The sequence below is a fragment of the Rhamphochromis longiceps genome, linkage group LG14, assembly GCF_057381845.1.
Source record: "Rhamphochromis longiceps isolate RC_006_pf linkage group LG14, R_longiceps_female_GT1.1, whole genome shotgun sequence".
In the NCBI taxonomy this organism is placed as follows: domain Eukaryota; kingdom Metazoa; phylum Chordata; class Actinopteri; order Cichliformes; family Cichlidae; genus Rhamphochromis; species Rhamphochromis longiceps.
The window spans coordinates 29,090,532-29,111,678 of NC_140570.1; the positions used below are offsets into that span (position 1 = coordinate 29,090,532).

At 43.5% G+C, this 21,147-nt stretch overlaps 1 protein-coding gene across 2 annotated transcripts; it reads left to right on the plus strand.

Moving 5' to 3' along the window:
- Positions 1 to 212: 212 nt before the first annotated feature.
- Positions 213 to 20,773, plus strand: zbtb16b (zinc finger and BTB domain containing 16b). Of its 2 annotated transcripts, XM_085429432.1 has the most exons (7): positions 213 to 357; positions 1,485 to 2,750; positions 6,254 to 6,351; positions 8,712 to 8,798; positions 15,197 to 15,367; positions 16,476 to 16,643; positions 17,688 to 20,773. In XM_085429432.1, the coding sequence occupies exons 2-7, from the start codon at positions 1,576 to 1,578 to the stop codon at positions 17,915 to 17,917; spliced, it is 1,929 nt and encodes a 642-aa protein (XP_085285558.1). In that variant the 5' UTR covers positions 213 to 357; positions 1,485 to 1,575; the 3' UTR covers positions 17,918 to 20,773. The 2 variants fall into 2 exon arrangements, with proteins under 2 accessions (XP_085285558.1, XP_085285559.1); XM_085429433.1 differs by lacking the exon at positions 8,712 to 8,798.
- The last annotated feature ends 374 nt before the right edge of the window (positions 20,774 to 21,147 follow it).

Here is a 21,147-nt window from a genome sequence, read left to right on the forward strand (position 1 = left end):
ATTTCGATCACTTTGCCCCTCTTAATGTGATCATAGTGTTGGTTCTGGAAACAATTTAGTTCTTGAGTTAGTTACAGCATGTTGGAAACAATGTATTAACGCCACACAGTCACTACGTTTGTAATTATAACCTGATAATAACAGTCAGTTGGATCAACAGTTATTAATCACATCGCTCAGGCCGTCGTTTTATTTTGAAAATTCTCCTCGGCAGTCTCGCTTTCCCCTGCTGGTTTGACTGTCGTGGCTGGGTGATGATTTGCTTACTAGGAGCAGGACTGAGTTTGGAGCGGGTACTGTGAAATGTGTAAGCATGATACTGCCTGGATAATCAGCGGAGGACATTAGGAGACGGAGGTAAGAACAGCTCTGACAGCCGCCACTCTTTATTCTTTCCACTGTTGATTTCTGTCAGGTGATTCAGCTCCGATGAACTACTTTTGAGACCTCCTCATCTTAATTATTAACACTGAACAATAATGTCAGCTTTGCGGCTCCTTGATATAATTTCGATTCGCAGCAACCATGTGGAAATCCACTTAAGTTTAGTCCGCGCACTGCTTTAGGATTTTCCAAACTTGAATGAGCTCAGACTGTATCGCACACTGTTCACGCCACTGTGATGCACTCTGGACTATTTTAGACAAATTGGGTCTTTTATTTTCGAACCCGTCGCGTCCCCTTAAATGAAAAGCGCGCAGGGAGGCTTAATTTGTCGCAATGTGTTTGGATAATCAGGTGGATTTGTGCGTCTGCACCTGATGCGCTCTGATGTTGCGGTTAGTTGAGGATGCAGCCCGTCAGCATCACTCGAGGTGATGAGTGGTCCGACTACACAAAACATCAAACAGGGATTATTCAGACACTCATTCAGCCGTTTGGATGTATAGAAAAAATCCATGCATGCGCGGATTGCGCTTTATTTGCGTGCTTTGCCAGTTTGGTAACTTACTCAGGTTTTTCTTTTTCTTTTCTTTTCTTTCTTTCTTTTTTTTTTAAGCAGAGCGCTTAATTGTAACACATCTAATCATGAACGTGCGCCGCCTAAATGAACTAATCAGCCCTTGAAGGGCTTTGTTAATAGCAGGCCTACCTGTTGAAGGAATGGATGAATGTGTGAGGAGCTTGATAAATTGAATCGTCACCTCTCAGTATGCAGACGTTATTACAGCGACGTGACCGCTCTCAGTGAAACCTCAGACTAATCACCTGCAGTGGAAACTGTTGCTTTGCGCTCATCGACCTGTTGTCTCCCTTTGGTATTTTTTAAATGCATGTAGGGTGCATCAAATAAAATAATTAAAGAAATCACATAGGGGGGTCGAGGGTTTGCTTTTCACTTTATATAATATTCATTAATATCATTTTAAGTTGCTTTTGACTGGTGTGTTCCCTGGAGTATAATCATCTGCCTTTTGCATCATACTGTACGTGAAATGGGCTCTAACAGTCTTCCATCTTCATTCCTCCACCCCAAAACGCAGACCTACAGCGAACTGAAAGCAAAGCAGGCAGGACAGCCACACCTCATGCGTGGGCTCAGCAAAGGTCCGAGTGGATAGGGGTCTGACAAACATGGGTGTTCTTCAACTCCACAATCCCACTCACTCCAGCACGCTCCTGCAGCGGGCTAATCAGATGCGTCTGACCGGCACCCTGTGTGATGTCATTATCACAGTGGATGGCCAAGAGTTTCCAGCGCACCGCACCGTCCTGGCCTGCACTAGCAAAATGTTCGAGATCTTGTTCCACCGCAGCAGCCTGCGCTACGCCCTGGACTTCCTGTCCCCCAAGACTTTCCAGCAGATCCTAGAGTACGCCTACACCGCCTCGCTCCAGGCCACAGCTGAGGACTTGGACGACTTGCTGTATGCTGCTGAGATTCTGGAGATCGAGTACCTGGAGGAGCAGTGCCTGAAGGTGCTGGAGACCATCCAGGCAGAGGAGAGTGAGGAAGTGGCGGTCAGGAATCACAGCTCCGGAGATCACAGTGACCATGGCCGGGCCAGGCACTGGAGGCAAATGCTGATGTCCAAGAAGCATTCCATACAGGATGGACCCAACCACACCAGTCCCACAGCTCTACACCACCTGGCACTGTACCACATGACTGAGAGGAGCTCCCCTGGCCCAGAGCCTGAGGCAGCTCCTGAATCGAGCCCCAAGCAGGACACAGTGGTAGACATGGAGAACTCCCAGAAGGCTCAGCATAGCGGTGTAGAGATAGCCCAGGATTCATCCCACGAACCTCCCAGAAGTATAAAATTAGAGCGCATGCAGGTGGATGATGCCAACAGCTATGAGGGCAGATCCTCCAGTGCAGGGGAGGGAAGCTGCATCTCAGACCAGCCTAGAGACGAAGGCCCGGGGACGCCCCTGAGAGGTAGCGTCATCACCAGTGCTCGAGAGCTGCACACAGGCCCCGAGGATGGAGGACAAATGGCAGGAAACACTCTTGACTGTTTTCCCGGGATCTCTGAGAAACACCTGGCTTCCATATACTCTGTGCCATCCAACCACACAGGGGAGGGCATGCCAGTGTCTGTTTCTGTGGCCCCAACCCTGGGTGTGCCACTAGACCCGAGAACCTACAGTGGACTGCTGCACCAAGGGTTGCTGCACAGGGAGCTCCTGAGCAGGCTTGGCCAGTTTGCAGCAGGGATGAGGCACGAGGCCCCAGCTCAAGGCCAGCAGTGTTGTGGCGAATGTGGGCTCCAGCTGCACAGCCGGCAGGCTGCGGAGCAGCACAGGTAACATGCACAAAACAACCATTAACACTAATTTGTGCTGTTTATTTTTAATCTGGCTTGTTTTAACTAATGCAAAATGAAATAATATACTTTAAAAACGCCAGGCTCAATAGCTAATAATCACAAAATATTTTGTTGTATTTTGTGCTGAAGAAACACTGCTACACTCTCCTGCGGCTCAACATTTTCACTGACAGTTGTGCGTTACCTTTAATAAAAGATGGAGGAGACGGGCGTGCAGGTGGATCTGTGCTTATTGTGATAATGAATGATTATGCTAGACACGTGTCTCTTAAATTTAACCTTTTCTACGTCTTCGAGATTTTCCCCCTCTCTCAGTGAATATAATGCGAGTCAAAAGCTTGAAACAGCATCTGAGAATTTGTTCATTTATTCTCAGGGACACCTGCGCTCGTGTCTTAACAGTGAGACGTGTCGGCAACTTTTGAATCGAGTCTCTGTGAGGGGTTTGATATAAAGAGGCCTTGGTGTCGCAAAATGCTGTCATTTACAAAGCCTCATTTTCTAAATTCTGTTTGATTATCTGTGCAGAAGTGCGCTTCACACAACAGTCTGTCTCCCAGGCTATTTGATATGCATTCCTTTGCATCAGCAGACAGGATCTTCTCAGCAGGGGCCGGGCTGGACGCTTCAGCAACATGATGGATAACTTCTGCTTCACGACTCGGCTCTGTTGTTTTGTTGTTGTTGTTTTTTTATTGTTCTTGTTTATTTTTACCCTACTTATTAGCTTGTCCTTTTGTCATTGTACACAAAAAATTAACCAGATCGATGACAGCTCTCATTAACTTGATTGCAGATGTTTCCAATTGTGCGAGCTCGTCAGCGTTTGACTCATCATCAGTCGGTAGAAACAAGACAGTTTGCAGTCCTAATGTGCAGCTAACCCATGATTAGGATCGCAGTGTTTCCCTGTTCATGCCTGTGGCTGACATTTCAGCCTCACTCCAGAACTCTGTTGAAACAATGCATCCTGTGGGATATTTAGTGATGCGCACAGCTTACTCACGGAGACAGGCTCATGTCCGCAGGTTCAAGGAGCTGCGGTGGTGGCACTGCTTGAGGATGTAATGAAGTTGCTGTAGGTCTGTAACCAGGTCACTGAGCATACACCTGGCCTGCAGATTGACATTTTCTGGTGTTGTTCAGGAGGCATCTCCTGGCACAGTTTTAGTATGAAACACTTCAGAAAAAGAAATCCATTTGGTTTGAATGATTAAAATAAGAAATTGGGAAATATATACCATTTTTAAAAAAAAAATCAGCAGCCTTGAGGCTGAAATTATAAAATGAACAGTTCAGTGTTCCACTAACTTTTCAAGGTTACTAAACAGCCGCTAAAATCAAATTAAAAGCCTGTTTTGCATGTTTGAGGACAGCTCCTCTTTTCAATATTCCAAAATTAATTAACTTCAAATAATTTATCGGTTTTGTTTCAATGACAGTGAAATGAGGGCAGGAAGACGTGGAATGAATTCAAAATCAAACGCAACAGTTGTTCGCATCTGGACTCCGACTTTAAAACATTATGATTACACGGTCAGTGCCTTTAACCCCCGTCCCCACTCCCAGACCAGCAGGACACAAAGTCCACCCCGTTCATTGCATTTGGAGCCCAACAGTTAATTATTCTTTTAGGGCAGAAGCTGATATTGACATTTAACCATATATGGTATGATTTAAAACATAACGAATAAAGTAAAAAGTCACAAAATCAAATTTTTTTGGTCTTCCAAGTATTTCAAACAGTGTCAAACAAAGGAAGAGACCAGTCGGTGACTCGTAGCAGTGACAGCTGAAAAAGCTAATAGTGATGCGAAGTGGGCGGGTGCCAAGCTAAAGCGAGTTCAGCTTTGAAGCGAGTGATTAAAGTGACGACCAGTGGGAATGCAGAACGCTGATGATTGGCATATGCAGACGTGCAGGAGCCACACAGAAAAATGGGACTGCTGTGGAAGGCCACGCCAATAAGCTTTTAAAGAGATTCTCGTGTGGCCCCTTGGGAAAATTAATTACCCACCTCTGTAATTAAGGGGTCATCTATGCAACTAAATGACAAAAATGTCAGCTACATATTGATGCACGGTGAGTGAAGTTAGTTTAAGTTAGTTTCAAATGCGATTGGAACTTAATAGTAATATTATGCTTCTTATTATAAATGCAGAATGCCAGTTATATTGAATAGGAAAATATTTTTCTAGTAATGTACTTCTCTCTATTTAATATGAAAACCACTGATGCTACTCTGCAACATGTGCTGCAGACCTCGCTGTAAGCAATCGTATTGGACACTATTTCTAAACTACCTCAAACATCTTTTTTTAGAGATTAGATTAGATTAGATAGAACTTTATTAATCCCTCGGGTGGGTTCCTCTGGGAAATTCGACTTCCAAAAAAAAGCACAGCAACGACCGAAGTTACAGTTACAGAACTGTTATATATATATACACACACACACACACACACACACATATATAAATACAGAGACAAATATAAATAAAATATACAAAGGGGATAAATAGAATAAATAGGAATAAAAAATAAAAATACAAGTGAATTGCACATTTCAAGTATTGAGTCTATTGCACTGTTGACTATTTACAAAAAGTATTGCACAAGCATATTAACAAATATTAGGAAGCATCTGCCAAAAATCAAAGACTGTAACATAACTGCATATATCGCCGACTGCTTGACCACCAGGATGTCCTAAATAAAACCTAATCTAGTATAGTATAAGAATCTAGTATGAACAGAAGCTGGTCAAATTTGAAACTGGGCCTGCAGCTCTAAAAGGATTCCTTTTTGTTCCCGACGGCGTTAATGTTGATTTCATCTAAATTAAATGACATCTTAAGTCTCATTTATTATGACCACAGTGTGTGTTTAACCACAGATTTTTTAGGCCATTTGCTCTGCTGTTGGCGGGGTGATCCAAGGATAACAGTACAGATGCCTTGCATGCTTGGATGTGTGTGATATGATATGATAGGTTTTGCTGCCGGCGGAGCTTCAGCGAATCATCTTCTTTTCTCCTTTTCATTGCAGTTACAGGAGGAGTGTATGCGTGTGCATATTATGTCGGGATGCGAGTTTGCGTGCATGTGCTGTCTGTGTGTGTGCGCGCGCTAGTCTGAGTGGGTTTGCGTGTGTGCCCAGTGTCTTGCAGTGCTGGCGGGTGGAGGCACGCGTATGTTTGCGCTCTGAAATTAGCCAGATATCCTATTGTCTGTGTTCTTTTAGCGTTCATGCGTTGTGATTCACAACTCCAAGGGCCTCTTACGCTAATGATGCCGCATTCAGCGAGGGATTCTTGCCGGAATTAAAACATGCTCCTCTTGTTACAATGATGCTTCTAGGTTTGGGAGACCTTAATAAAAGTGTCTCGAATCTGCGGCTTTTTTGCTTTATCAAAAGTGCAGTCTCGCTCCGTTTCTTGAATCCGTTAACACGCTCACATTAGTGTTTGTCTTTCCACAGGAGGCTCCATAATGAGGAGAAGGGCAATGGCTGTGAATACTGTGGCAAACACTTCCAGGACAGCATGCGGCTCAGGATGCACATGCTGTCTCACACAGGTACTTAGTAACTCTCACACTCTCATCTCAGAGCATTCAGAGCTGATCAACCCTCTTGATACAGTAGTGCAGCTTTTCAAATGCACCTGTTCATGCTACGACCCCCCCTCCACCCCTACCCATGCCGGTTAGTGCTGCTCCGAATACTTGGATCATGCTTTCTTTTCCATGCTTAGGTCTATGCGCGTCTCCCTCCCTCTCTTCTCTCCGTCTCCCTCTCTAGTCTCTCTCAGTTTGAATCGTTTCTGTGTTTTTTCGGAGACTCTGGCAGCTCGCCAGCTCTGCCCCTTCTGAGTGATGACATCATCAGCTGCCGGCAGGCCTGGGTGTTCTGCCAGTGTTCCGAAGCGTGTGTGATGGCTCGCTCGCAGATGTGTGTCCAGGAACACACTGTACCCAAATGCAGACTTAATCAGACCTGACTGCTCTCCCAGCTACTTTATCCAAAATAGAGAGAGAGGAGGGGCGGGTAGTTTGGGGGGGGGGGGGGGTAGAGATCAGGGACTAAAAATGAAACTAAAACAGAAACCTCAGTTGGATTATGTGTACAGACAAGGCAAAGTCCCTGTCCTCTCCGCCTTCTCTATGAGGATTGTTTTGGAATGACATCCTGATGACGGATGAGAGAAAGAATCTGCTTCTTTAAACTTCACCTGATCCCCCTCCCTTTTTCTGTTCCTCCTCTTTTATACCCTCTGGATAACCCTAAACACACATATTGTCTTGCATTACCCAGACCACCACAACGCGCTTTGATTTTCAATTCGCAGCGACATCCGTAACAGCAGCACCTTTAACCTAATTTGAATTTTTTGCATAAACTCTCCCCATCCCAATGTGTCAACCTATAATACTACAGAAAAAAAAAAAGAGAGAGAGATGTGGATCTCATTTCTTTGTCACTGTGTATTTCGGTATAGCAGCCTTAGATCCCGCTGGTTGCTAAGGAGCGAGTGCTCCACTGCTCTAATGGGCTGATTTGGTATTCAGCTCGATGCTGGCTCTTATTTTGGTATGCCAGACAAAGTGTTTTGATGGAGGACGATTGCAGCCGCGTCTGGAGACAGTTTGATGGTTTATGGATGAGAGCACACTCCGTGCCTTTGACTGCACAAGACAATGCACTATGTTCTCTTCTTCCCTTATCACACAATCTCACACAACACAACACACCACACTGGACAGCGTCACACAACATCAGGATCGCAAATTCTGCTTTAGTGTTACTACTAAACAACACTACTCTCAAGCAAGTTTTATTTTTACGCCGTGTAACAAAACGCACTATTCCAAAACAGTAACAGTTTGTTTTCAAAAATTGTTGTTTTTAGAAATGAACAGATTGGGGCTCTCTCTCTTTTTTTTGTTGGTTCTTTTTTTTTGGTATTTGTGTGCAGCACTGGGAACAGTGGCAGAGTGTCTCTGTATAGTGGCATCGTAAGAGTTGAAAGAGGACCACATTTAGGCTGTAGCGCTCAGAGTTCCCAAAGCTTGTGGGTGTTTTAATGAGTCATTTTAACTTCATTTAAAGCCAGCTGAGCAGAAAATAGATCAGTGAATGAGCCCTGGGCCAGTATGGATCTGCAACCGATTTACATCTCTGTGAGAGCCAACCCACATCCAAACAGCTGTGTGTGAGAGAAAGAGAAAGAGCGAGCGTGTGCGCGTGTGCGTATGCGTATGTGCATATCTGTCTTATTTGTCTGTCTGTGCAGGTGTGAGGTGAGTGCAGAACAAGGATTGAACGTTTCTGCTGGCAGCGTGCATACTTGTCTCTCTCATGTCTTCATCAGAACAGACAAGGGCATTCCAAAGGTGAACTGGGAACTGTAGTTACAGTGTATGCAGTGGGATTCGGGGTGTTGACTCTGAAGTGTTTTTTTTGATAAAGGGATGTGCCGCAGGCGGGAAGCGTCTGCTGTAGAGAGAACACCCAGTCCTTCTGTGGCCTCTCAGGCATACAGTCTGCTCACTGTTCAGAGACTGATAACAGGGCACGGTAAATAAAACTCTTCAGCTCTGCTCTTTTTTTTCCTTTTTCTTTTTTCGAGAAGAAGGACCATTGCACCCTGTCTGGTGCTTTTGTTTGTCCCCAGTTGTGTTTTTACGGCGCTTTCCACTGCTCCATTGTACTCTGCACATTTGCTTCCTTGTGTTAACACCTGAAAAGCACAAGTGTGTGACAAACAAGGCTCTTTGCTGATTTTTCAAACAGCATCTCTTTGTCCCCCCCCTCTCGTTGCTTTTCTCCACAGTCCTCTTTAAATGTGAAATTAACTGACTTAAGCTGCAATTACAAACACATGTTTGTGTTCAGGTCTGATCAAAACACACTCTTTTGAATTTGATTTTGTCTACAGCTCCTGCAGAGGTGCTCGTGTGTGATCAGTGCGGAGCGACATTCTCCTCAGAGGACGCTCTGGAAGCCCACAGGCAAACACACACAGGTACTTTACAAACATGTGTGCATGCTTTCTCAACGTGCACGCACGCACACACACACAATGTTTAACCTGGACAGCATGCACTGAGCTGTTGAGTAAGCCGTGACTACGGGACTCGTGATCATGGTCTAAACTGGCTTGTCATGCTGGCTGGGTTAAACTGTTCCTGTCATGATGCTCCATAATTTATCAACAGGGAGGTGGGAGGCCCTCTCACATATCACCCACTAATATCTCCTGGCATCCAGGCCCACTGCATGCCACTTTGCCACAGCAGTAGCTTTACAGCACCAGCATTACAGTTTCACAGACATACTATCCTCACCTCCCTCATGACAGCGGCTGTGAAATTATTTACCTCACGCCCACACACTCAACAGCAGGCCAGACACCTTTTTGTGATTTTTCAGTGATCTCAAACCAGGCAAAATGTTTGCATTACATACTCTTCTTGTTCAGCAAGTGTCTGGCATTAACATTTGGCACCAAGATGAGTCAAAGTATTTTTTTAAATAGTTATATTTCTGGATGACTGGCTGCACAAACCTGGATGGTGATTTGCAATCTGGACTCTCGTAGTTTGGAAAAACATGCCCGGGGAGCTGAAGTCGTTATCAACGTTAGAAAGTGCCTCACAGAGGGGGGAAAAAAGGAAAAAGGAGGAGATAAAAATGACAAACAACACAAGTGTCCAACTGATTAAATAAAATGCACTAAAAATCAAGCGAGAGATAAACCAGATGTTGTCTAAGTGCAGTACTTTTCTTAGTAAGTTGGTATTTTTCTGTTTGATTTAGACATTTCTAAAAGGTTTATCGGTTGTCTGTAATGAATGCATCATTTTTTCCATCTGCCTAAATTCGAGTTTATTGCCCAACAGTTTTGTTGTCAGATGGCACATACATGTATCCCTGACAGTGTCCGAATCCACACCTTTTCTGCTACTGTCAGAGAAAGGTGATAACCCTCTCAGGAGCACTGGCACGTAACTGTAACTCCAGGTGGCACACACAGTATGAATAGTTAATGGATGTGGACATGGAGGGGTGTTAACGATGCCCAGAAGTTTCTACCCTCATCTCCCTGAGTTGTAAACATCCAGAGCTCGGTTTCAGCTTGGCACTGTATCCAGAGCAGGGTGCAGGAGGGCATTACTCTCTTATTTTGTCATGATCTCAGCTTGGTCCGCTGTGACGCATGACCCTTTTTACTGACTCTTATTGTGGCATTCGTCATGAGCTACAGGTAATTCAATCAGTTGTGCCGAGGTTATGCAAGGAAATTTTCCAAATCACTGCAGAGACTCGCATTTTCCAAATCACCTGGTTTTTATTTCTTGTTCTTCTAAAAAAAACCCACCAAAACAAAACAAAAAAAGATAGAGACACAGTGCCGAGCGTGCAGCTTCTGCTTTAATTTGCCATGTGGCATAACCAGTTAGCCAAATGAGTTTCCCCTTAGCAGATTAACACTTGTCAGACCTCAGCAGCTGCAGCACTGCCGTCCACCTCTTCTCCAGAGGGGAAATAATTCTGCTCTTGGGAGACCTTACTCTGTGGCAATTTGGCTGATTTGGCCGCAAGACTAGTTTACAGTGAAAGTCTTTAGCCACTTTTATATGTCAGAGGTTAATGGCTCTGTGTTGCTGAAGTTAGAGATCAAAGAGAGCAGGGGGTTTGGTGGAGAGGGTTAGGGGTGGGTTGAACTGTGAGAAGGGAAGGGGGTAGGGGGTATGTGAGGACTTCCTGAGGGCAGGAGGATTGCTGCTGGTGTTGGATGCCAGGACACGGAGGAAAACAACATCATGTGCTGCTGTTTACTCCTCACCACAGCACTGTCATAGTCTCCTCTGACCTACTTGTCAGTGCCCAAAATAAAAGAATGGATCTGTCTCCGAATTGCTCTCACAACAAAGGGGTTTGTTTCATCATGGCAAGTAAGGGCTCTGGGGCACCTAGCTTTCCATTTTGGAAAACCCAAGACTCATAGCTTATCTCCACCATGCACAGAAATCGACTGTATGTGCTTCAAACTGTGCTGGCTGACCATTTTGCCACCTTGCCTTGCCTACAGAAAAAAGGCCATAAGAGTGCTGTCTTTGTGTACTCACAGCAGCTGCACTGTTTCCACACATTACAGGCTGCTTCATCAAGTGAATAATATTACCTTCTGTCCAAACCCTAATTAAACAGTCCTGTAGTCTGTTCAGATACAGCCCAGGCTTTCTAATGCATCCCTCTTAATGCAGACCTTTTAGCTCGCCTAATTGCGTGTCCGTCATCATACTGCACCCTCCTGTTAATACTCAGTTGTAATTCGCATAAGCCTTAAACTGAACTGAACTGCGCTCTGTTTGGCCATTATGACCGCCGCCCCCTCCCGTATTTATTTTCCCTGACTGTTACCACACACACACACACAAACACGCCCCGAGCTGCCCTGCCATTTCATGTAAAGTGAAATACAGTAGCTATAGATAATATAGCAAATGTTCTAGGAACAGAGGCGAATGAATCAGTGTGTGGCCTCAATGAACCGGTCCGTGGAATGGTGGTTAAACACGAGCAACGTATCTCATGTTGCATTAATTACTGAGTCGGTTGTTCCTCACTCGGGTAGATTAGCAGTCTACTGATGAGGGCCCGGGGTTGTTTAAGGTACTGTACTGTTGCTCTGCATGGAGCTGTCCGCATGAACACGTACAGTAGCCTGAACGCACGGGGTCATGTGAGGTCCAGCACATAGCACGTAGCCCGCCTGGCTGTGTATGTTTAACAGGGTGATAGCAGTGTGCCGGCAGACGGCGAGCAGGGCCCGAGGACGTAGCTGAAAGTGCCTTTACGCTGCATACTAGTAGTCGCGAACAGCATTGGTGTTAATATTGTAAACTGTGAAAGCCGCTGTTGTTTTGATAGCAGCAGGTGATTTGTTCAGCTCTGACTCGGCCGTCATTCACAATTTGCCGAAACAAATGCCTTAATGGATCGAATTCTGAAAGCGTCTATTAAAACAATGCCAGTTATTTGTGACCGATGCTGTTAAAATGAAGTCTACGGCATATTTCAGCAAACACAGAAAGGACATTTTTCACGGTTCGACCAGTGTAATCTGTAGGCTCAGGACACTGAAGTTAAGATTAACACAGAAGAAATTATACAGCTTTGCGGTCATCACTGATACAATCTCTTGTCCAATTTGCCGTGGGTTTACTCCCAGAATCTCAGGGTGGGAAAACTTTTGTTTGCTGCTTGAAAAGAAACAGGCTGCGCTTATTTGTGAATGAAGGGATTAGCTTGAACACTTCACCCCAACAAGGACCATGATCCTATCTGGTTGCCTAGACACATGGTTTTGTTTCTTAGGCAGCGTGAGAGCCTGGCTGGCTCCCACCTCAGTTGGACTGAATAAGTGGCAGATGCATGAAGGCAGACTATGTTAAATCACACGAGCATACACATCGGCTTCATGGAGATATGCTGAAATCGCATAACAACCCCAAACTGTCCTCAATTACTAACCTAATTGTGCATTAGATGAGCAGCTTAGTCGCATAACGCACACACTAAATGTTTAGATTTTCTGCCTCGTAGCAGAATTGCTTAAAAGTAAATCATTATTCCCACTGTTAAAGCTCCCGCCCACTAATGCTCAGTCAACGCTCCAGCCTTTGAGAAATGCTATTGATTACGTGGTCTTTAGCCTATTGAGGGCCATAGGTCAGGGGGTCATCCTGTGCCTTAAAGCCTAAAGTCCAAACCCATTGTCTGGTTAAGGGTGAGAAAGCAGGGGGCAGTGACGGCCAACTTTAGGGCTTATTCTCTCATAAAGAATCTCCCCAGCATTTATTACCAAAGCTTACTGGAAAACTCCACGACCGCAAAACCTTTTTCGTTTCAAAAGTTAACAGAGCGCAGCGAGGCGAAATGCCACCGCTAACGCATACAAACACTTCTTCGCCTCCAAAGGTTTTTGTTTACACTTCAAGACATTATTTGGTATTTTTATTTTCAGCGTCGCTTGCGCAGAATAAAACCGAAAACGACTGCTGAGCTGTTGTCACTGCGTGTCATCCCGAGATCAAGGGTTGAGATTCTTGTGACAGAAGAGTTGTCATATTCCTTTTCTCAAGTTTCAGCATTGTCAGTGACAGAAAGATCAGGATGTACATCTGTGAGTGTCTGCGAGTGTGTCGGGGAGTCACGGTTTACCTCCACAGAGAAACTAGGATGTAAAACTTCTAGAGCAGACAGGGGAGGAAAAAAAAGGAAAATATGCAAGCTGCACCGAAACAGGCGTTTAAAATATATGACGGTTAATAACGAGAGAGTAGAGGGAGGATAATTAAAGTAGCTTTGAAGTATCTACAAGGTGGATAATATGCTGCTCGGTTGGTTGAGGGCTCTGCTCTGCCTGCAGCTACAGTAACGTGGACACATTGGAACAGAAAGCGCTCCCCCTGCTGGTTGAAAGAATTTACTGCTAGCTGGTTAAAGTGGAGGAAGGCTTCACATCTCGGGGTCATTCAGAGACTGCATTTTCTGCTTCTTAAGTGTTTTTAACCATTTTCGATAGATCATTATCCAGACTATACTGTTACACAGCGTAGAGCAAAAGCAGCATTCGTTAGGTATGACTCAGAAAGAAAGTGAAGCTGGTTAGCCAGTGAAAGGATTTCCTGTATGGTCAGCGAATAAGGGGAGTGGGGAGGGCGCAGGGGCATTGAGACTGGAGGGTCTTTTGTCTACAACTAAAATATTGTGATCCATGTGTGAGAAAGGGCCTTGGTCATTAGGCGACAACATAAAGACAGGGATTGTATGAGTTGCATGAGGAGCCTATGACTAATGGGCTTGGTCAATGAGGGCCTGAACCTCATTGTGTGCCCTTTGTGGAAAAGAGCACAGGCTAAAGCCTCTGAACAGGTGCAGCTCATTCCATCAGACCGGCTCCCGGCAGGACGTTTAAGATCGGGGAATGCATTTCATCCCGTCTTATTCCCGTTAATGATTATGAACGATCGCTTTTATTAAGTTTTGTTTTGGGGTGAAATTTCAGAAGATTTGAGAGAAAAAACAAAACAAAACAGGAAGCTGAGGCTTTCTTTATTTAAGCTAAACTGCAGTCATCCATGAAATGTTAAAGTGTCTTTCATTGTTTGAGCAAACTGTGATGCGCGGATGAGCAAACAATACTCAGCCAACGTTTTTGATTTATCCCTGAAAAAATGTGAATATGCTTGATTTGTTTCTTTTTCTTTCTCCTTTGAACAGGCTTGTCTTTAACTTGATTGAACCTAAAGCAAGTGTCTGACACTCTTCCCTCTTAGTATGAGTGTGCTGTATCCCTTTCCCTGCGTTAATTCCAATTTAATTGCCAGTTGCCTCAAGGCACTTCAATAACAGTAACAAATGATTTGATTTAGTGGACCTCATCAGACTGCATTTTAAATGCGACACAGCAACCCCACTTGAATTCCAATGAAGTGCTGGCACAGTCCTCTGTTTACTAATGATCCTCCGCTGGAGATGTCTGATTGAATCTGAGTCAGGAGCAATGGGACCTGCTAGCATTGTAAATGATCTGCAACCTGTGCAGACAGAGAAATAAGGACCTCATAATCTCACATTAAAGCCTCACTCTCCAGGACATGCACATTATGTCCGATGCCACTGATTAACCAGTCCCTCACCGGTGCACATATGAATTTTGCATCAGTGTGAATGTCACAGTGGAGCGTGCTGGCGTACACATCCTGTAGATCAAATGTTGACTGTATGACAGCCAATGGATCTTCTTCACATAGCCATTTTGACTTAAACTAGCCTGCCAGCGACTCCCTATCTGTATTCCTCTCCACACTCTGTGCAACAGGAAAGCAGCCCCAAAGAGATGCCAGGTCACACACAGGATTAAACTGGATTGTGTTTTTTTCCTGCAATCCTGCCTTTAATGGCTTGATATCACTACTTAACATTCTGCACAGAGCGCATAGTGTAGGCATCATTTAGGGTGGAGCTACTATCAGCTGCTCTTTGAGCACAGAGACAGAGGACTTCACAGGCTGTAGCTGACTCCTGATGGGGAATGAAGAGAATAATTACACATCTAACACACCAGGAAGGAGCCATTGATTGTGTGATTGGCATGCTCTGCATTGTGTGGGAAATTCTTAAAGAAAACAATGACTTTCATGGTTTAAAATAGAACGTATAAAGACTCACAGCTGAAAGTGCCTCTGGGCTTTTAGGGGAGTTAGTTTAGGTAGAGGCACTTGCTCTTTGAAAGAAGCTTTTCCCTCAGAGGACTCACACAAAGTTGAAGTGACCCAGTTTCCCCACTTAAGGCCCTGTCTGTGTATGGTACTGAAATAACTGTGCGTCTGTGTCTTGCGCGTTCTCCAGGGACTGACATGGCGGTGTTCTGTCTGCTGTGTGCAAAGCGCTTCCAGACCCAGAAGGCCCTGCAGCAGCACATGGAGGCCCATGCAGGCATGCACAGCTACATCTGTAGCCACTGCGAGCGCCCCTTTCCAAGCCACACTACCCTCAAAAGGCACTTGCGCTCACACACGGGTAAGAGACGGATCATTTGTACCATCCTCATTATTCACAGTGTCAGCTGCAGTCATAAAACGCGAACATGTCGGTGTCAGGCACATGCATACGTTAAGGAGGAGACGAGAGACAGCTGTATTTATTTTGGTATATGGGTTAATTTCCTGGGGTTATTGGCTTTAAGGTTTTAGTCAATTTGCATGCATCCTCTCCCACCCTCCTTCCTTCTCTATAAGATGACTCACCTCGGCGATGACAGCACTGTACCGTTATGGCCGGTGCATATTTTGGGCAATTTCATCCTGTTTATATTTTGGGTTCTTAGACAGCCTTCGGGCCTCTGCAATTCACGGCTGTCAGTTCTAGTGCGGTTCACCCAAAATGATAGAGGAAACCCAAATAAATATTGAAGGAAAAGCAAATGGAAATGACTTGTCTGTGTGTTCTACCAAGGGTGAGTCTTAGTGCCGCAGGAGACGGAGAGATATTTACTGAAAAGATGTCCCCCTTTCTTCTTTTACCTTAAATAACACTCCCAGCTGTCAGGACGGCTTGATGTCTAGACAGGAGAAATACATAATTGATGTGAAGAGACAGAAGTGAAGGGAGTTTTGGCCATGGCAGCGTATCTTGTTTGTATGCCATTCTGCTTGGAAGTAACATTTTGTAAATGTCATCTGCTCCACAGTGGGGTGGGGGATTGGGGAGAATCGGCCTGTAATGAGGAGAGCAATGTATCCTCTGACTTGGCTGTTGCTGTGGACACTGAGATAATGAGGCACATAGGTCACTGGAGATGAGTCAAACCCTCAGCCTAGGAGAGAAATAGATTAACTACAGTATAGAGAACAGAGCAGCACATGCCTGGAGGACTTTTATTAGCTATTAGCCGACAGCCAAGAGGAGTGTCCTCATGTCATAACATTAGCAACGTCTGAAAGAACATCATTTCCCATGTTTGCTATGCACGTGTGGAAAGGCCTCTGTGACTATTTGACCTATGCAGCTACATATGCGGCGTGCCGTGTCGAGCCAAGGATAAAGTTAGCCTTTAATGCTTCTCACGATAATGGGCTGTGTTGGTGTTGCGGCTGCTGCTGCTGCTGTGACACGATTGTGCTTTCAGGCGATCACCCGTTTGAGTGTGAATTCTGCGGGAGCTGTTTCAGAGATGACGGCACGCTGAGGGGCCATAAACGCATCCACACGGGAGAGAAGCCTTACGAGTGCAACGGCTGCGGGAAGAGGTTCAGCCTGAAACACCAGCTAGAGACACATTACCGCGTACACACAGGTAAGAGCGCGCGCTCGAAAAAAGTCCTTCAGGTGGATCCAGGGAAAAGTCCAACAATCGCCTGTATTATCGGCACACCAAAACTCTCTTATTAGACATGGATACACCGCAGTGTTGCACTTGGTATTACAGTGACCACGGCCAACATTTTCATTTAATGGCACATTTACAATGCTGCTGCTGCCGTTTGTATAATTCAATGTGTATAAATCGTCCTCCACAAAAGCAGTATTTTACTCCTTTATGAGTCACGCTTACTAAAATCTACAGTGCCCTGCTATCTTTATGCTGGAAAATCACTTTAAAGACTCTTCAGTGGGAATGCCTGCCATAGAAAGGGCAGGAACGTATTGATTTAGACTAATGCATTTAAGGTTTTGGCCTTAGAAAAAGACAGAAATAAATAAAACACAGCATTTCTTCTACAGCTAACAGTGTGCTCTGTCAAAATTTCAACTTTTTTTTTTTTTAGGAAGGAAATAAGTTTAATCATTAGTTATCTTGTACTTTAAGGAATGGCCATAGTGAGGCTTTTTATTTTTACGTGATTTTATATTAATCACATAAATTAATCACGTCCCTCTTTTAAGACAGGGAGGAAATTTCTTTTGGATGCTGACAGACTCATTTTAAAACCTTTAAAGCCAATTGTATCATATTTAATACGTGAGTTTTGAGAGTTTTGAGTACTAGATTATCAGTAAGTTTTTTTCCTTCACCCATTTTTAAGCAACAAATTACAAAAAATACCAGATGTAGCAAATATGATACAAATTAAAACTAATATATGCAAATTAATATTTAATTTCTTTTAAAAAAAATTATCAGAAGGTTTAATAACGAATTCATTAAAAAAAAGAAAGATATTGCCAGTATTATTTCATGGCTCAGGGTTTGAAATGTTAATATCAAATTCAGGTCTAACCCTAGAGCACCGACATACAAACACACCTCTGAAAGTGCAGCGGCTTAAACTAGGAGGCGAGTCCCGTCTCATCTGGCTGCAGGTCTACAAGGTTAATGCCGTATTGTTGAATTTTTCAGGTGAGAAGCCATTTGAGTGTAAGCTCTGTCACCAACGGTCAAGAGACTACTCGGCTATGATCAAGCACCTGCGCACTCACAACGGAGCGTCTCCGTACCAGTGCACCATCTGCCAGGACTTCTGCCCCAGCCTGGCTGCCATGCAGAAGCACATGAAGGGCCACAAACCCGAGGAGGTGCCGGCGGATTGGAGGATAGAAAAGACTTACCTGTATGTCTGTTACGTCTGAGCAGGACTTGGACTCCAAGCACAGTCTGACTGGCACACACACTCACACGCACACGGTCACTGTTGGATGAAAACCTGTGTTGCTGGTTTGAAATGTTTCTGTAAGGGTTTTTGAAAGAGTCTGAATTCTTGTTGGGTGAACTGGGAAGTGTATTACGGAGAGATGTCGCTCAAAGAGATACTGAGTTGGTTTTACTTGTTTTTTCCCGACAATTAGACGTGCAAGCACGAAAACAGATGGGCGTACACGTCAGGGCTGCAACCAATGTTCATCATCAGTCAGGTTATTTTTACTCTAAAAGGGGAAAAAAAGAGCAGAAGAAGTCACATTTTGTTGACAAGCTGAATTCTTTAAAGATATTTGCCCAAAAAAGTCCAATAAATATTGCAGGATTAATCGATTATCACATTTTTGACAGTTTCCTGATGACTTAACCGTTTTAGCCCTGACGTGCACAAACATAGACACACACCGTCTCCCTCGCACACAAGTTTTGATAATCACTGTATCTCTAATGGATCCACTGTGGTTAAAATCAATGCCACAATGGCTGTGACTGCTGACCTGTATGTGTAGCAGGAGCATTTTGACTGATTGCTAAACCATCAGACAACCCGAGTTATCATCTATGATTTGCAGTAGATGTTGAAATAATTCCACGAAGGCTTGATTGGCTGAACTTTGCAACATTTTCTCTCCTAATTTCCTGTGACTGCTTTGGGTTTTTTTGTTTTTTCTCCTGCTGTTGGATTTTTATTTGAGTTGTTTATTTTCTGCATGTTTTACTTGAATGGCTGCCACGTTTTGACCTCATAAGCTTGATCTCTTTAATTGCCTTGTCTTTCTTGCAGTGGGTGTTATTGTTTCAGGTGGGTGGGGTAGCTGGCTCACAATTTGAGTTTCTCTTGTAATAAGGTTGTGCTATTTATACGTTGTTTATTTGTTACCAAATATGCGCTGGTTTTCATCAGACGGTCCGTCTCTCTTGGGATGATTTCTAGTAGAGCGAGCTCTACCTCTCCTCGCTTTTCACTGTTTTAAATCCACTGCAAATTATTCATCCATCAGCCGTTTTCAGTTTGTTTGGGTTTTTTTTTTAGAATTCATCATAAATTACATGGTCAAAAAGTGTGTAAAAAATGCCTCAACACGGCTTTCTGTGTAGTTTTTTTTTATTAAAAAAAAATCCTTTAAGGAACAGTTTATCCAAAAATCAAATGTAGGTAGGTTTTCCTCTGGTCTGTAGTGCTTTATTCATCTGGTGCAAGTCGCCCAGTTTTTATAGAGATGCTTGTCTTCTCTTGATTATGATGGAATCAAATGGTACAGAGACTGACCCGGTTACTTTAAAAGAAACAAAACCCCAAAACTCTGTTGTGAGCAATTTCATGTAGGGACTATTTACTCTGTAGTTTCTGTAATCGCTAACCAAAAGAAGCCTGCAGGTAGCTAACATTACAGCTCAGCCACAAGCACGAGCCTTTTGTGATGCCGTCTGATACAACTGCCGTGTGGAATAGTTGATATATGAAAAAACTGAGCTTTTTGTGTTTTGGTTGATTTTTTTTATTTGCATATTGAGATAATGATTTCTATTTACTTTGATGAATTTCAAGAGAAGGACGACATCTCCAAGCAGCGCTGTCTTCTCAAACTGGGCGGCTCGCACTAAAACTAAACAAACGAGTGGCACTAACAGCCAAAAAATCTGATTTTTTGTTGTGAACTGTCCCTTAAACTATATATAGATGTCTTATAAAAATCACAGAATCAGAATTTTCTTGGAGAAAACTGAAGAAAACATGAAAAGTAGTTTTTTGTTTGTTTGTTTTTTTAAACAAAACACAAAAAGAAAATTCTGACACTGAATTACTATGAGCAGGTTATTGTCAGTTGTAGTGTAGCTGTAATGTAAAATCTGTCATGGTATGTTATTCCCTTATGTGAGCCTAACACGGGCCTTATAGATTTAAACATGTTGTATTTTTGTATTACAGTAATTTGCTATCTGTTTACATTTGGTATGATTTGAGAAAAAAAAGAAAACATCTTAATGTGTGTGTTTTATAAGTCTCTGATTTGATTAAGATCCCTCCCTTGTGCCTCTTTTATAAGTAGAGCATTGATGTGCTTGAGTACATGGGTCTGTGCTATTGGTAGTTGTTTCTGGGTGTTTGTTTATTGTTACTCAATTAAAGATAGACTGCCATTTAGATCCACTTTGTCTGAACATTGCAACTGGAAGCAACATACTGTGATAGTGGCTGATACTCTGATGCAAGTTCCAAGCAATTTTTGATGTAAAAAAAAAGTACACGCTTGTCTCAAATTGTTCCCTTCAAAGTGACAATGGACTGACATCTTTGGATGAAAACAGTGTGTATAGCAAATCTTGGCATCTGTGGGCATTACCAATGCCTTCTTAAGTAGCCAACAACACTCAGTGCCATGAAAACACATTCACTGTATCTATTCTACATGAACATGCACTATAAATGGATTTTCCTCGGTGGACCAAAAGAAATAGAGCACTTTTGTTTGAAAAGGATTTTTTTTTCTTTGATCTTTCTATGTTGTGATAATACAGCTGTCTTTTATTTGATGTGTCCTAGAAGGATGTGATTAGCATTGTTTAGATTATGTCAATGTCTGTCTACCTCAGGGCCAGATCAAAGCTCGACCTGGTATCCAATCAGGGTTGTTCTTCTTGCCATGTGTGCAGTAAAATCCCTCTTCATTACAGCTTTGTAACACAGTGTGTGAAAGTGTTTTCTTCATGTGGATTCAGGCACAACTCTGTATGCGTCAGTGTTCAGTGGCATGGTTAAAAAAAGAATAAAACAGTTTACTATTTTATGCATCACGTCTCATTTGCCTGTTGTTTCTGCCGTCTGTGTGCGCTCGTAAAGTGTGACTGGCAGCAGTTCCCAGCCTATTTGCTCTTTACAAAATAAAAAAATAAAAAAATAGAAGAAAAAGAGGGGGGTGATCTGAATTCATTTTACACATTAACAGAATTGTTTGCTTTGAAGTTAAGAAGCAGTGTCTACACTGGTAACTGATGGACTACTTTATTTAAGTTTAGTTTAGGTTTTTATTGCAGATTCCAGTATTTTGTAGCAGAAAGGATGGCATTACACACACACACACACACACAAAGGATCAAATTGTTCATTTCATGCTTTGTTGATGCATATGTTTTAAGCACAGCAGTAGTGCTTCTCCGTAAT